The sequence below is a fragment of the Schistocerca cancellata genome, chromosome 9, assembly GCF_023864275.1.
Source record: "Schistocerca cancellata isolate TAMUIC-IGC-003103 chromosome 9, iqSchCanc2.1, whole genome shotgun sequence".
Classification (NCBI taxonomy): Eukaryota; Metazoa; Arthropoda; class Insecta; order Orthoptera; family Acrididae; genus Schistocerca; species Schistocerca cancellata.
Window position 1 is genome coordinate 441,569,947 of NC_064634.1, and position 16,527 is coordinate 441,586,473.

At 38.0% G+C, this 16,527-nt stretch overlaps 1 protein-coding gene across 1 annotated transcript in view; it reads right to left on the reverse strand.

Moving 5' to 3' along the window:
- LOC126100464 (fatty acid synthase-like) overlaps positions 1–16,527 on the reverse strand; it is a 443,119-nt gene that overhangs the window by 313,626 nt on the left and 112,966 nt on the right. The window contains exons 9-11 of the mRNA XM_049911071.1: positions 12,157–12,294; positions 5,350–5,577; positions 3,302–3,449 (exon numbers count right to left, since the gene is read on the reverse strand). Of these exons, the coding sequence (XP_049767028.1) occupies positions 3,302–3,449; positions 5,350–5,577; positions 12,157–12,294 (514 nt within the window). The remainder of the gene's footprint in view (positions 1–3,301; positions 3,450–5,349; positions 5,578–12,156; positions 12,295–16,527) is intronic.

Below are 16,527 nucleotides of genomic sequence, written 5' to 3' on the forward strand. Positions count from 1 at the left end.
ACAAGTTTGAAACCGGCTTACTGTGCTATCTGGGATGACATAAATGTCTGATCTTCAGGATTCGAAAGTCTTCTCAATGGCTCGTCATCAAAGAATTGATTTTTAATTGAGAGTCAAACGCTCTGTTATTTAATAAATTCATGATACATTCTTGCACTAACTCAACTTACGTAAAAGGATATTTACTTTGAAAGTAACGCTTTTCAAACCACTATTTGCAATATTTTCGAGCGACCTGTTAGAAATAGGTTCGTTTCAACAGTTGCCAGAGAGCGCAGGTAACAGGCGACACCGCGCTTGGGTAGCTACCATGGCGTACGAAGCCCGTATGTACGTACGTGTAAAACATTGAAAGATCATACATTATGTCATAAAAGAAAGAAGACATCAGAGGATGCTGCAAGAGCATCGGAATCTCATGAACCATATGTGCACATTTAAAGTGCATACTTAAAGGGCACATTCGTATGTCCAGATTCCCAATTAAGTAGACCTCGACCTGATGTTAAGCTTTTCAGAGTGGTTTTCGGGATGTAAATTTTCTTGTAACACCAGTACTGTATTATAACATGTTTGGTTCTTTATTATGTCATAATGCCGTACGTGCTATAAAATTAAAATGCGCACTTGAAATACAGCAAACAGTTGAAACTAGCCAGTACTGCGGAATTAAATATTTTGTTTCAAATACATTGACTGCCTCTGCGGAAAAGGTTAACAAAAGTCAAATTTCTTTAGCCAAACAGACAAAAATAACTTCATTGTTCCGCAAGGCGATTAATGCTTGACTGTCAGAAAGGTGGAAATAAAATAAAATCTGAAACTAATGACACATTTCAGCCTTCCGTAATTATGCGAATGTGTTTTAATTCACTTGATAGCTCGCGGCCACAGATATCCGTTTGTCTTCATTTGACGTGAGAGTAAACGAAGGAGAAACAGTAAAATCACAAAATGTAACACGGGTCACGTGGAGACTACCCACTATAACTCAGACTGTTCTGCGCATCAGCCTCGGACCTGCAATACTAAAAAACATACATCTTTCTGAAAAGTCTGAAACATAAAACATGTATATTCGAGGAAATGTAAGACATATTATTTGGTCTTAAGTATGCCAAAGTCCAGTGCCACGCCTCTTCCTAAAGCATTTTTCTACCCCACGTCCAATCTATATTCAGGAGAGTGGAAACTGAAATGCCCTGTGGTGCCTCTCCCGCTCCCAGTCAGCCGGTTTGATGGCCCGCCCCTCTTTAAAAAGATCTCGCAATTAATAGTGGATGGGATTATCTGTAATCGAGAGAACAAGAACTCTTCAGAAACCTGAACTCTTTATTGCCTATTATTAATAACTTGCTGTTTTGTGTGACATAAAATTAAATATGGGATGTATAAAACCAATACTGACAAGAGATAAGCAAGAAATTATACATTTCTTCAAACCTTAGCTCCTAGCATTTTTTTTCTCTCTAATCTTGCTACAGCTTTACATGGCGTGCTTTCCTTTCTGCGAAAGAATCTATTACATCATCAAAGTTCGTCAAACGTTTTGCTGCATGAAAAATCGAAATTTTGTTATCTAATACTGAAAAATCTGTTAATAGAAATAATACCCAAGACCGGTGTGATTTCTTGAGCTGATTACGTCTATTATGTCACTGTCTGCTAGATGCAACAAAATAGGGCTTTCTAATATGGCAGCAATTTCGTAACACACCAAATAACGAGACTGTTTTTGCACAAATGGTCATTTTCATAAAACGACAGATAATAATCCAATAATTACCAATATCAAATGCCTACTAGGCCTACTACAAGCAAAAAGCTTTATGTTAGGGAATAGTTTCACATTTCATTCATACGCACGAGGTTCTAAAGCATGAGATCGAAAAGTAGTATTACGAAATTTTTATATAACTTTGGAATCGTCTTATTCTTCCATAATTTGTGTGATGTCCCCGTTTCTTCTCCTTCCTCATTCTAACAAACAATCTTGTCATCACCAATTCTGTAGCTATTTCTGCCACTGTCAAAATTTGTTCACCGGTTAACTTTACTAACCCTGCCAGAATCACAGGTTTAGTTATCCCGCGATTATTCTAAAGTTAGGTGTTCGTACAACACGTTAGTTCCAGAACAGAACTTGGCGACTGCTAGCTTGGGTCTGTACTACTGGTCCTTACTAGTGTAGCGATCTGGCCAAAAACTTTGTCATAATTTCATTTTCTTGGACACACTGAGAAGATAATACGTAATCTTTCTCACCTGTTATTCCTGTCAGTCGTTTATTTCCATTCTGGTAGTCTGAATCTATGGAGTTTGCTAGTAATTTTAACAATGCTGATCTTTCGCAAACCCAATCAACCACATAATCAGACAGCGATTGGCATTCATCCGTTCGGCTTTACTCCCTCTGTTCGTATTACCCCGTCCCCTTTTTGTCTGCGGAAAGTTTATTTCTAGATGCGACGAGGATTCTCTTGACAGAGACATCACGTACACTATGCATGCATTCAAAAGTCAACTTATGATTCATTCAGAAATCAACTTAAAATGTGTTCAAAAATGTTCAAAAACCAACAGGGAAGCGTTTAAAAATCATATGAATAATCGATAGGAAAACGTGCGCTGGATGCTAGCTGCTTTGGGAAACCAAGTTTTTTTCCTCAAGAATATGAATTTGACGCCCCCTTTTCCCGGTAGCATCTACCTGCTTGCTGCAACTGCTTTCACAGCCAACAGCCACATTCCCGTTGCCAGAAGCGAGAGAATCTACTACTCAAACGTGACTCAACTGCGCATGCGCATGAGCCCGCGCGTAACTGCTAAAACAAATAGAAAAAGAAGTTGCGACTTCACGCTCATTGGAGGCAATTTGTTGTTATGGAGCACTGCATAGTACTTCTAAAGCCCTTGATACATTTTCAATTGGCAGACGCTTGCATGAGCAATGTGTGTCGTTGTTGTATATGGCGCATTTCCTTTGCAATTTAAGTTATTTTCGTTTTTTTCTCTCGTTTATGTTTTATTGTTGAAGTATTATTCTGCAGTGGCGTAATACAGTAATATCCTTTGTTAGAGTATCGGTTCTTACCAGTCAAAATTACAAAAATTTAACTGAAAACGAAAACAATGAAAAATTCCTGGAATTCTAAAAATATCACGCATTGTTCCAGGTTTTCTCCCGGATGAAAAAGTTCCCGGGTTTTTCCCGGATCTCCAGGTTGTCCCGGGTCGTATACACCATGAATAATACTGCAGAAAAACCCTGTAAATGTACCAACTATTAACTTCTTCTTACCATGGCGCTCTTCAATATCCAATTCATAGGCAGCACGTACAGCTTCTTCAATTGTGTAGCCTCCTTCAGCATAAGTCTTTGCAGGGCATGAACCAATGAATACATCTATCTTCACACCAATGGTTTTCAAAAGATTGAGCAGGGCAATCTAACAAAGTTCGTAATATTAGTATCTTTATTCAAACAGACAATATATGACAAAAAGGATAATCATAACCCTCTTAAAGTTTGTTGTATGTTTTCTTATAGTTACTTATATGAATAAAAAATATTTGTTTTGTTTTATAGAATGAAATAAAACATGAGGCAGAAGCATTTGTATCACAAATATTTTTCTAATTGTAAGCCAAGGTACCACTTACTTCGTGTGCTATAGCAAAAACATGACATGATAAAATAAAATTCACAATTAACTTTATAGAGACGGTGAGAAGTTTTATGGATATTTAAACAGAACTTTGTCTCTGAAACAGTATGGTGTTAAGCAAAGAGAAATTAAAAAGATTAGAATCAAACATGTCAAATATGAAAAAATTTACTTTACAGTTACTCCAAACCAGTGCTGAACGAACCATGAAACATAATCATCTGTCTGCTATGTTTCAACTACATTAGTGCCATAAAATAATCATTTAGTCTGTTGAAGATTTTCAGTCCCATAGGCTATGGAATCTGAACATATAATATAATTTTAACTGATAATATAATTTTAACTAATGAACAGGAAGCAAATAATTAGCTTTATTTCTTGTAGTTTATGAATTATCAAGAAAATAATTTTCAAGAGTAATTTTTTGTTGTGTAAAAAGGTAATTGAACCATATATGTCAAGAAAATATCTTTCAAGAGTAATTTTTAGGTGTATAAAAAGTTAATTGTCTCATAGGAGAGGGTAAGCACCAGTGTTAAAAGTTTTCGGCTATGCATAATGGACAACATGTTTCCCTTGGATAACCAGCACAAATGTTTCTGAAGCCTTGTTATGGACATTCAGGATACATGATGTATTATTAAAGTTTTCCCCAAAACATAATCCCACATCTTTTTACTGGTTTGGTTTGAAATATCGGTGGTATGCAATTTTACATGTATTCATGTAAGTGGCACTGCACAATATTTGCTGTACAGCTGGAAAGTCACATAGTTTATTTGAAAGTTGCACAATGTGTATATGTCATTCTAAAGTATTATATAAATTTTCTTAGTATTGTAACATCTAATTCTGTTATTCCCTTCTCTTTACAGATGATTAATTTCCTGGCATTTTTGACTGTTGGACCTTGAATTGTACACTATGTGTTTTTGAGTTCATTTCACTGGAACCATGTTTTTAAGTGAATTATTGATGCAGCAAGGATTTTTTCTGCTTCATAATTTTCAATTAAAACAAATGTATCATCTGGAAGCTTTGGTGGGTAAATCAACAACACAAAACAGACAGTGAATAGGGCTATGAATAGATTCTTGAGGGTCACTGTCAGCTTTTAGTTTATGCATTAGCAAGGCGTGGTTTACTATGATGAAGGAGTTTGTGATGTCACAGTAGATTCCCTCCAATTTATGATGCTGTCTGATGAGGTGCTAATCTTGTTAACAATGTTATTAGAGTATTTTCTCTTTGCTGAAAACCAAATTGGTTGTTCAAAATAAGCTAATGTTTTATGATATTTTTTTAATTAGGTCGCAGGTTCGAATCCTGCCTCGGGCATGGACGTGTGTGATGTCCTTAGGTTAGTTAGGTTTAAGTAGTTCTAAGTTCGAGGGGACTGATGACCACAGTAGTTAAGTCCCATAGTGCTCAGAGCCATTTGTCTCTTCCAAGTGCATTCATGTTGTTATAAGTATAGCACTGCTGCTAATTGTTTGTAGTGAATGAGACACAAGAGATTTGACTGAGACGTATGGGAGAATTTAATGCTGTTTAACATAGTGATAGGGTGTGCACAGCAGATATGTAATTTAGTATCAATGTCTGGCAATAATTTGATCTGTTTGAAAATCATATTTGTTAATGTTGTAAGGAACATAACAAAATTGCAATTAAATACCTGCACAGAGGTTGTGATGCTGTTCCGAAGAGCCCACTCATCTCCATCAGTTGAAAATATAGCAAATAACAAGTCAACTCCTTCAAGAATTAATGCTTGAAAGCATTCATTCATTGTAGCAGAAAATATATCGAATTGCATTAGAGAGCCAACTGTGGCTGGGTGGCACTTGTTTTCTCCCAGTGACAGAAGTACATGTACTGAAAATTTCTTCTCCAGAGGGCTCAGCTGTAACATCAGAAAGTTAGATATAATTTACTCGTGTAAAAGATGAAGAGGAAGCAGCTAATCAAACACAATTCGCATTTAATTTATTATTTCTACTGAAAATTACAATATGCAATATGACAAGCACTTTACAGTCTTGCACAGGTAGCTCTCCTTCATTGTGGCCACAAGTGTGTGTGTGTGTGTGTGTGTGTGTGTGTGTGTGTGTGTGTGTGTGTGTGTGTGTGTGTGTGTGAAAGAAAGAGAGAGAGAGAGAGAGCACCAATAGAAAAAGGAGCAAAAGTTTGAAAGCTCATACAGTGTTCCAATTTATTAAATCTACCTGTGGACCACTATGATTTGTTTGCAAATGAATAGTTAGCTGTCCTCATTTTTTGATTGTAGAATGTTCCTACTGCATCGGTACTGATAGTCACTGGAGAATACAAGAAATGCAGCGAAATTTTCTTCCTCTTGTAATGGAATATTAATCAGGAACATTTACTACATGAAGATACACCTAGGTAAGCAAACTTGGGCAGCACATAATAACAAACAATATCTTATAAGGACACCATGTTACAGTTGTTGAACTTACAAAGGAATGCTTCATAACATCATTTCACTTTTACATTGTTTCAAAAGGAAAATTCACGTGACAAAATTATAAAATTATGGAACAGAATTGCTAGTCAGTATTTACCTTCCTTCAGATGATGAAATCTAAAAATTTTAGTATTGTCAATACATTGGTACAAATGTATATGAATCTGTCCTACGTTTTGAAGCTTGAGGAAGGTGAAAGATGAAGGGGAGGCCACTCAGATTGACAGAGACTGAACTGTTGTTAATTACTGAATCTTTTATCATTTTCATAGCTTTTTAACAGATGTACAGCACCATAGACTTCACCCATTTAAGAGCGTTAAATGAATTTTTGCATTATTCTGTTTTTCCGTCCCTTTTGTGCATATCCAAAATATCTTTCTGTAAAGTAGCACTGTATTTTGTACACATTATGCTGTGCCAGCTTTAAAATCATTTGTATAGTACAAACAGTCCAGATCATACAAAATATCTGAACTGTCTGATTGCGTAACATCCTTTATTATGAACAACGTTGTGGATACAGTGTTAATCTGTCTGCCTACCTTTAAGTTCACCATCCATGATAATTTCAGTGGTCAATTAACTAAATCTAAAGGAGTGCAATTTCTTTTATACTTCTGAGTTTGGATCTCATCACCCTTTTGATGGAAACCTTGTACAGTGTCTTTTTATAATTAATGTGAAGTTCACTTTTGATGAACTGTTTTTCTAAAGCATAACCAAATTTGTTTTCAAAACCAGCACTGTCATAAGGAGAATATATAATATCTTTCTTTATTTTTCATTGTGTTATAAATATGCAAGTTTAAGTACAAATTTTTAAAAGATTCTGTGCTTCATATCTCTGATTACTTTCATTTTATTTGTTTATTTTGACCGATATTTCTCTTATAATGTGTTGATAGTTCTTCTGATGTTCTTGGTGTGTTTCAGTATTTCTTTATTTTATTTATTTTTCTTTTGATTTAATAATATAAATAGCCTAAGTTCCTAGTATTCTCCTGGCAGCAAAAGTCTCTGCTCATCTCCATAGCTAACTGGTTAGGTTGTCTGGCTGCTTTGTAGAGATCCTGGGATCTCTATCCTAGGATGATTTTCAGATGTTTCTAAGAAAATAATTTTCACTTCACATTCAGACCTAGTGCATATCAATTGTAAAAAAAAGAAGTAATTTCTTTTTATGGATTTTAGCTTGAAATATAACACATTGTGTACAAAATCATATGGAATTTTTTTAGAAAAACAGCTGAGAAAATATTGACCTGTTCGAAATTCCAAAATTAACTATGGTATTGACACTTCTGTTGAGGAAAAGTAATGCTAGAGAAGGCTGTCTCTTAACAACTTGCACATACACACGAGCACAACTCTCACACACATTACTGCAATCTCATCTGTGTGTGAGTTGGTTTTGCATGAGTGTGTGTGCGTTGTCTATTTTTGATGCCTTGTTGGCTGCAAGTTAACTTTCTGACAGTATTTTTGATGTGGTTTCTGTGACTCAGCATCTCACCTATATGGTGAATAGCAACTCTTTTTCATTATATTGTCACATACAAATCATGAGGATAATATTAGAATAATTACTGCACACACAGAGACATTCAAACAATCATTCCTCCCGTGCTCCATTTTCGAACGGAATTGGAAGAAATCCAAATAACTAGTAAGGGGACATACCCTCTGCCGCACACCTCATGGTGGTTCGCAGAGTACAGATTTAATTGTAAATGTAGATGTAGATGTAAGTCTACTGAACAAAATTACATTAATATTTGCATCATTTGCAGACTAGTAATAATAGCTATTACAGATTGCATGTTTTTAGGTCCCAGTTTACAAGAATGTGTGCTTATTTTCCCCTGGACAGCTGGTCAGTCAGAAGTGTGGACATGAGGATGTAAAATGGTAACTCTAAACTGACAGCATAGAACACTTAGTGGTGCAACACTGTTAGCAAAAATCTCACAAACTTCTTGAGTGATTTACTTAAAATTTTTACCTGCTTATCTAATAAACATTTGGACAGACATTGACTGTATAAAGACAAACTGTTTCAGATTGTATACAAATTTGGTTTCAGAGTACGCTGATGCAATAGCACCACACTTAACAATCATACACAACTGCTCACTCAATGACAGATGTACACCAAAGACTGGAAAGGTGCACACCTCAGACCAATATTCAAGAAAGGCAATAGGTGTAATCCACTAAATTTCAGCCCATATGATTAACTTCTATATCCAGGAAAATTTTGGAACATTTGAACATTATGAATTATCTCAAAGAGAATGGTCTATTGACACATACTCAACACAGATTTAGAAAACATTGTTCTTGTGAAACACAACTATTTCTTTACTGACACAAAGTGTCAAGTGGCATTGACAAGGGATTTCAGATTGATTCTGTACTTATAGATTTACAGAAGGCATTTGAGACCATACCTCACAAGCAGCTTGTAATAAAATTGATTGTCTATGGAATATCATCTAAGTTATGCAACTGGATTCATGATTTCCTGTCAGAGAGATCACAGTTTGTAGTAATTGACAGAAAGTCATAGAGTAAAACAGAAGTGGTTTCTGGCATTCCCCAAGGTAGTGTTATAGGCCCTCTGCTGTTCCTTATTTATATAAATGATTTAGCAGACAATCTGAGTAGCTGTCTTAGGCTGTTTGTTGAGATGCTGTCATTTACCATCTAGTACAATCATCAGAAGATCAAAACAAATCGCAAAATGATTTAGAAAAGATATCTGTGTGGTGCAAAAATTGGCAATTTACCCTCAATAGTGAGAAGTGTGAGGGCATCCACATGAGTACTAAAAAGACTCTGTTAAACTTCAGTTACACAATAAATCAGTCAAATCTAAAGGCTGTAAATTCAACTAAGTACCTAGGAATTACAACTGTGAATGACTTAAACTGGGAAGAACACAGAAAATGTTGTGGGGAAGGCAAACCAAACACTGTGTTTTATTGGCACAATGCTCCGAAGGTGCAAAAGATCTACTAAGGAGACTGCCTACACTAGGCTTGTCCATCTTTTTTTTTTTGACTACTGCTGCATGGTGAGGAATCTTTACCACATAGGATTAACGGGGTACCCTGAGAAAGTTTAAAGAAGAACAGCACATTTTGTATTATCGATAAATATGGAATAGATTGTCATGGACATAATACAGGACTTGGAGTGGACATCATTAAGACAAAGGCATTTCTCGAAATGGCAGTATCTTCTCACAAAATTTCAATCACCAACCTTCTCCTCCGAATGTGAAAATACTTTGTTGATGCTGACCTACATAGGGAGATATGATCATCATAATGCAATAAGAGAAACCAGAGCTCTCTTGGAAAGATACAGGTGTTCATTTTTTCTGCACACTGTTAGGGAGTGGAGTAATAAAGAATTATTGTGAAGGTGGTTCGATGAATCCTCTGCGAAGCACTTAAGTGTGATTTGCAGAGTATCCATGTAGACGAAGAGGTCGATGTAAATGTGGTTTTAACTATAATAGCATGGGATTTTAACCATTAAACAAATGGTTTCTCTCAAACATATTCTTCCTCTTTATATATAATTTTAAACAAAAAATTGCTTACACAACAATGTGCTGTTTTGTTTTCTTCTTCACTACTGGTTGTAACAGAAAATAAGAAAGTAGCTTCTGTGGCTTTGGATTAGGATACTACTATGGAATTTGAATAATCCAAAACGTTGTAATGCTACACAGATTAAAATTGTGCAAAATACTGTCACTGAAACTACTCCTCTCACAGATTCAGCAGCTGGAGAGGTCTGTCTTATAATCTGTATACCAATGATGTCAACATTTTCCCACTCCGTTCAAGTGACTTCAAATCCCAATTAAGGTTTTGTTTCCAGAAACAATAAATAAGGCTCAAAGTCAGAGAGAAGCTGGAAGAGGAGATGGACAGAGAGAGGGCACAGAAGGAAGTAGGACGGATATCTGATTCCATACATATTTAGCAACTGCAAAGCACTACCAGGTTCTCTAGGATTTGATAAAGGCTGTTAAAATATAATCATCATTAAAAAGCACATAAGCAAAATTTCTAATTTTACACAAATTTCTGTCACAGTTGCATGTAATTTATAGTAGTGACTACTTTCAAATGCAGCTGTCATTTTGATACCAGGCCTACACTGAAAGTACTTATCAAAGAAAAATTCAACTGACATACTTGGGTAATTTCCACAAATCACATAGCCATACAATAGATATGGAGTGATCTTATTACATGTGTGATACATTCACATCTGTTGAACGAATCATGATGTAGTAAGATCATTCCGTATCTATCGTATGACTAGGCTTGTGTGGCCATTATCCAAGTATGTTAGTGGAATTTTGCTTTGACATGTAATTTTAGTGCAGGTCCAATTGGAAAATAAACAGTGATGTTCAAAGCTAGTCACCAGTATAAGTTACGGGGTCACTCCAAAAGAAATGCACACTATTTTTGTAAAAATACAGTTTTCATTCTCCATGTGTGAAAGTTTTACAGTGTATAGATAGATCCTTCCTGCTTGTTTTCAAACTTAGTTCAACCTGCTCCAGTGAGTGGTGCCATCGCAGCATGTCTTCAAGGTGGCTGCTATACTTGACATTCATCAGAAGCAATGTGCTGTCATAGAATTCCTGTGCTGTGAAAACGAGACAGTGGGAAACAAATGGTTCAAATGGCTCTGAGCACTATGGGACTTAACATCTGAGGTCATCAGTCCCCTAGAACTTAGAACTACTTAAACCTATCTAACCTAAGGACATCACACACAGTGGGAAACATCCACAAGAGGTTGAAGACAGTGTATGGAGATGTTGCTGTCGATTGCAGTACAGTTTGTTGGTGGGCAAGCAGGTTACGTGATGAAAGCGGGCATGGCAATATTGAGGATTGTCCTCGCAGCAGCAGGCCTCGTACTGCACACACTCCACACAATGTGCAGAGAGTTAACGAATTGGTGACTGCTGACAGAAGCATCACAGTGAACGAATTGTTACGCTACGTTGGGATAGGGGAAGGAAGTGTTTGCAGGATACTGAAAGTGTTGGCGTTAAAAAAGGTATGTGCCAAGTGGGTTCCCAGGATGTTGACAGTGGCTCACAAAGACGCAAGGAAAATGGTATGCAGCGAACTTTTGGAACAGTACGAGAATGGTGGAGATGAATTTCTTGGAAGAATTGTGACAGGTGATGAAACATGGTTCCATCATTTTTCACCAGAGATGAAGAGGTAATCAATGGAGTGGCATCATGCAAATTCGAAAAGAAAAAAATATTCAAAACCACACCTTCTGCTGGAAAAGTTATGGCTACGGTGTTTTTCGATTCCGAAGGACTCTTGCTTGTAGACATCGTGCCAAGTGGAACCACCATAAATTCTGATGCATATGTGACAACACTGAAGAAACTTCGAGCTCGAATGAGTCGTGTTCGACCACATCAGCAAAAGCAGAATGCTTTGCTGTTGCACGACAATGCTTGGCCACATGTCAGTCAAAAAACCATGGAAGCAATCACAAAACTCAGATGGACAACACTGAAACACCTGCCTTACAGTCCTCACCTGGCTCCGTGTGACTATCATCTCTTTGGGAAACAGAAAGACTCTCTTCGTGGTTCAAGGTTCACAGATGATGACTACCTTGTGCACGCTGCCAAACAGTGCCTCCAATAGGTTGGTCCACCAGGTATACAGGGTATACAGGCGCTGGTTCCAAGATAGCATAAGGCAGTTGACAGGGATGGAAATTATGTGGAGAAATGAAAATATTGTCCCTAAAGGATGTATCTACACACTGTAAAACCTACAAATATGTAGAATAAAAAGATGGATTTTCAAAAAATATTGTGCAGTTCTTCTGGAGTGACTCTCGTACATGCAACTGGTAATTTCTAATGATACAGTGTGCATAAAAAATAAAAATGAATTACACACACACACAAATTAAACCTACCTCTACTGTCCTACCACAGTTTCCTAAAACTGCAGGTACAATGGTATATCCACGATACAAATGGCCGGGTATGTGTGCAACATGTAACTCATGCAACAGGCTCACAAACTCTGCATCCGCTATTCTCATAGACTCAACCTGTCATTAAACATAAAATAGTAGATTAGCAATTAAAATAATAGGAAATATAATAAATAATACAAACATATATATACACACACAGAGCAAGTCAAAAGTCCTTGGACACCTTCATAAATTGGAAGATTAAAGGGAAAATTGAAACGTGATGATGGGAACATAGGCTTGACATGGGGCCACAACTTTTGGAGTGAATATCATTCATGGCCGCCATCTTGAAATCCGCCATAATGTATTCAAGTAATTTTTTAAAATGGGAATGGGGGTGTATGACACATCAAATAACACTCACCTGAGCTCTGGTATTGAGTGGTGTAATTTGTTTTTGTCTATCTTGTACAGTTTAGAAGTTATTAATGTTCAAAGTTACCTTGATACCGACTCATGTCTCTCTTTGTTCCAGGTGATCTAAAATGCATCTGACACGTGAACAGAAAATCAAAATCATCCTTATATCAGGGGAATGCAGGTACCGAACAATAGCAACTGACTACAACAGACGGCACCCAGACAGAGGACCGGTATCGCACAACACGGTGGCTCACGTGATCACCAAATTCCAGGAGATGGGCTCTGTTCACGATAGGGCACATAGTGGGTGACCAAGGACTGCCACCAATGAGAAAACTGCAACTGCGGTTGTTGTGTCATTTGTGAAAAGTCCTAAATGAAATACTCATCATGTGGCCCTAGCATGTGGAATAAGCCAAACCTCCGTTGTCCAGATATTGCACACCAATAAGTGGCATCCTTACAAGCTGCAGATGCAACATCAACTTAACAAGGATGACCCTGATCACCGGTTGGAGTTCTGCCTGTGGGCTACTGAACAACATGAACTGGATCCTTCATTTGCCAATGGCATACTGTTCAGCAATGAGGCACATTTCATTTTGAATGGGAAGGTTAATTGACATAATTGTTGATACTGGAGTGACGCAAATCCAAACCGGGTTGCCCCAATTTGAGAACATAGTGCAGTGTGGCATATAGTACACCCTCATCATTGGGCCATTTTTCATTTACAACACCTTAACTGTGCCACCGTATCTGATGCTGCTGCAGGACCTTGTGTTCCCTTCCACACTGAATGCTGACAGCATTTTCCCATCTTATTTTCAGCATGATGGAGCCCCTCCACACTATGGCATTGGTGTCCTTGAATGGTTGGAGGAACAACTGCCAGGGAAGTGGATTGGTCACCATGGTCCCATGGAGTGGCCACCAAGATTCCCTGACTTAACGCCCCTTGATTTTTATCTATGGGGACATCTTAAGCAGACAGTGTATGCTGAGAGCATCCGTGATTTGAGACACCTGAAGAACACGTATAACATGCCTGTGACCAAATTGCAGGAGACACTCTCCTCCATGTGCAGTCAGAGGGGTTGCGGCGACTACAGTTGTGCACTGCATGGGATGGACAACACGTAGAACATGTGTTGTAGCAGTCGGTGTGAAGGTAAGAAACTTAATGGCAGATTAAAACTGTGTGCCGGACCAAGACTTGAACTCGGGACCTTTGCCTTTCATGTGCAAGTGCTCTACCATCTGAGCTACCCAAGCACAACACACGCCCTGTCCTCACAGCTTTACTTCTGCCAGTGTCTTGTCTCCCACCTTCCAAACTTCACAGAAGCTCTCCTGTGAAGAAGAGTTCGAGTCTCGGTCCGGCACACAGTTTTAATCTACCAGGAAGTTTCATATCAGCGCACACTCCACTGCAGAGTGAAAATCTCATTCTGAAAACATCCACCCGGCTGTGGCTAAGCCATGTCTCTGCAATATCCTTTCTTCCAGGAGTGCTAGTTCTGCAAGGTTTGCAGAAAAGCTTCTGTGAAGTTTGAAAGGTAGGAGACGAGATACTGGCAGAAGTAAAGCTGTGAGGACAGGGTGTGAGTCATGCTTGGGTAGCTCAGATGGTAGAGCACTTGCCTGCGAAAGGCAAAGGTCCTGAGTTTGAGCCTCGGTCCGGCACACAGTTTTAATCTCCTAGGAAGTTTCATATTAGCACACACTCCTCTGCAGAGTGAAAATCTCCTTCCAGTATGAAGGTAATTTCCCAACTTTGAACATTAATAACTTCTAAACTGTACAAGATAGACAAAAACAAATTACACCACTAAATTCCAGAGCTCAAGTGATTATTATTTGATTGGACAAACTTGTCTAATTCAAAAATCAATTATAAAATGCTCTTTTTCGAGCATCAACATAGTTACATTAACACCACTATGTTAAATGCTACATTTTGGAGCCACCTAAGGGTAGAAAGTTCAGATACGTAGACATGAAGAAGAAAGATGTAGTATGTTACTAACATTTGTTTTATTTTAAAAAATCTTGAAGACTGTCTGCATAAAAAATTCAAAGGCATTACATTTCAGCACAAACCCACAGTAAAATGAGGAGACATCAGGTTATCCAGTCACAGGTTATGAAAGATGCACAAGAGATATAAAAGTAAGGACTAGTACCAGAAAACTGCCTAGAAAACTAGGCAATGCAAGAAATGAAAAAAAAACATGATCATATTAAAAGCCTGTGTTGCATCAAATACATCAAAACATGTCCGTCTCTATAAAAACTGATTGTTCATAATAAAATCTTTGATGTAATGCTCAAGCCAATTTACATTAATCCAATGTAGAAATTTTCCACAGTCATCACAATAGAAAATTTCTCTATCAATAGGTAATGAAAAGTCTTTTGGTGGAATATAAATAATTTAAGGACTAAAGGTAACAACTTACAAAACAGATGAGGTGCTGAGTAGCATTGAGAACATTGCTAATTGTTGGACAAATCCTGCTACACACACACACACACACACACACACACACACACACACACACACACAGAGAGAGAGAGAGAGAGAGAGAGAGACTTGTACTGCAACAACATTCCAGCTCACTAAATTGTGCAGGTGCTGCAGCTGATGTCCTTGGTTTTCACTACCCACCTGGTGTTAATTTATGTTAACTCCTTCTGCCTCAACATTTATTCATGGTAACTACTCCTTTTTACGCTCCATTTTAGTTTCCTACATCACTTAGCTTTTCATTCTTATTAACTCATGCACAATGTTTTTGTAGTAATCTCTGCTTTGCATGTTACCCTGTCTTCCACCTTTAAACTCTCAGTTTTTCAATTCTCGTCCAGTGCAGTCCCCAACAATCAGTCTTTCCTTCTCATCCTGTCCGATTAGTCTCCCCTGACTGGTGTTCTGGATGACTTTTCTGAACTGTACCTCTTTCCCTAAACCTCTCCAGTTCTTTTCTTTCACTCCTCTTCCTTTCTCTTCAACTCTTCTGCCAGAAGAAGGAGCCACTAGCTCCAAAAGCTTGTGAAAGTTAAGCCCGTTTGTGTGTGTGTTCCCCTGCCGCCACTTGGTGAGTAGATTTTTTATCTATCCATTTACATTCAAGTAGGAAGAGAAGGATGGGGACTGTGTATAGGTGGCACTGGTTGTGAATGTGGGCCAGCCAAGAGGCGTACCAAGATAGCCTGCACAATTGTGATAAACACTGCAGCTGGGTGGCACTATGATTAATGTAGCTGCCTAGTAAGTGGCAGATCACGAATTCGAGTTCCAGTCCAGCACAAATTTTCACTTGTCACTGCTGATTCCACATAATGTTCTGATACAGCTGACATCAGTATTTTCATCTGTTCCCTTTCCTTCCCCCCCCCCCCCCTCCTTTCACCCCTTAACCTTCAATTTACGTAATATGTATCACAGCTGCAGATTCAACAGACACCACAGATTCACATAAAGGGGTTGAAATGCTGCAAACACAGCATGGGACAAAGACTATCCATAAGCTCCACAAAACCAAGCTCACATGCTGCAGACCAAAGAAAAGGAGCACTTTCCTAAAGCACCAGATGCAGGAGGTGTGCTATAGTAGTGTTCTGGGAATAAATTTGTGATAGACTTTGTCAAGGAATACATCAAGTTCTTGTAGATTAGATGGACAAAGCAAAGCTGCAATGGCAGCAACATGTTGTTCCGTGGTACACACACACTGCTGGGAAATTTCATGACCCAAATAAACAATGTATGCCTGGAAAAAGTGAAACTTAAAAAGATTACATTTGAGGCCTGTGGACTGTAGAACAGTAAACAAAGAACTGAGGTTTTGTAGGTGATCTGCAATGGGAGCACCTGTCATGATAATATTGTCAAATAGTAAATGCAATGAGGGAAAACTGTTGTAACCTGTTCTAAGA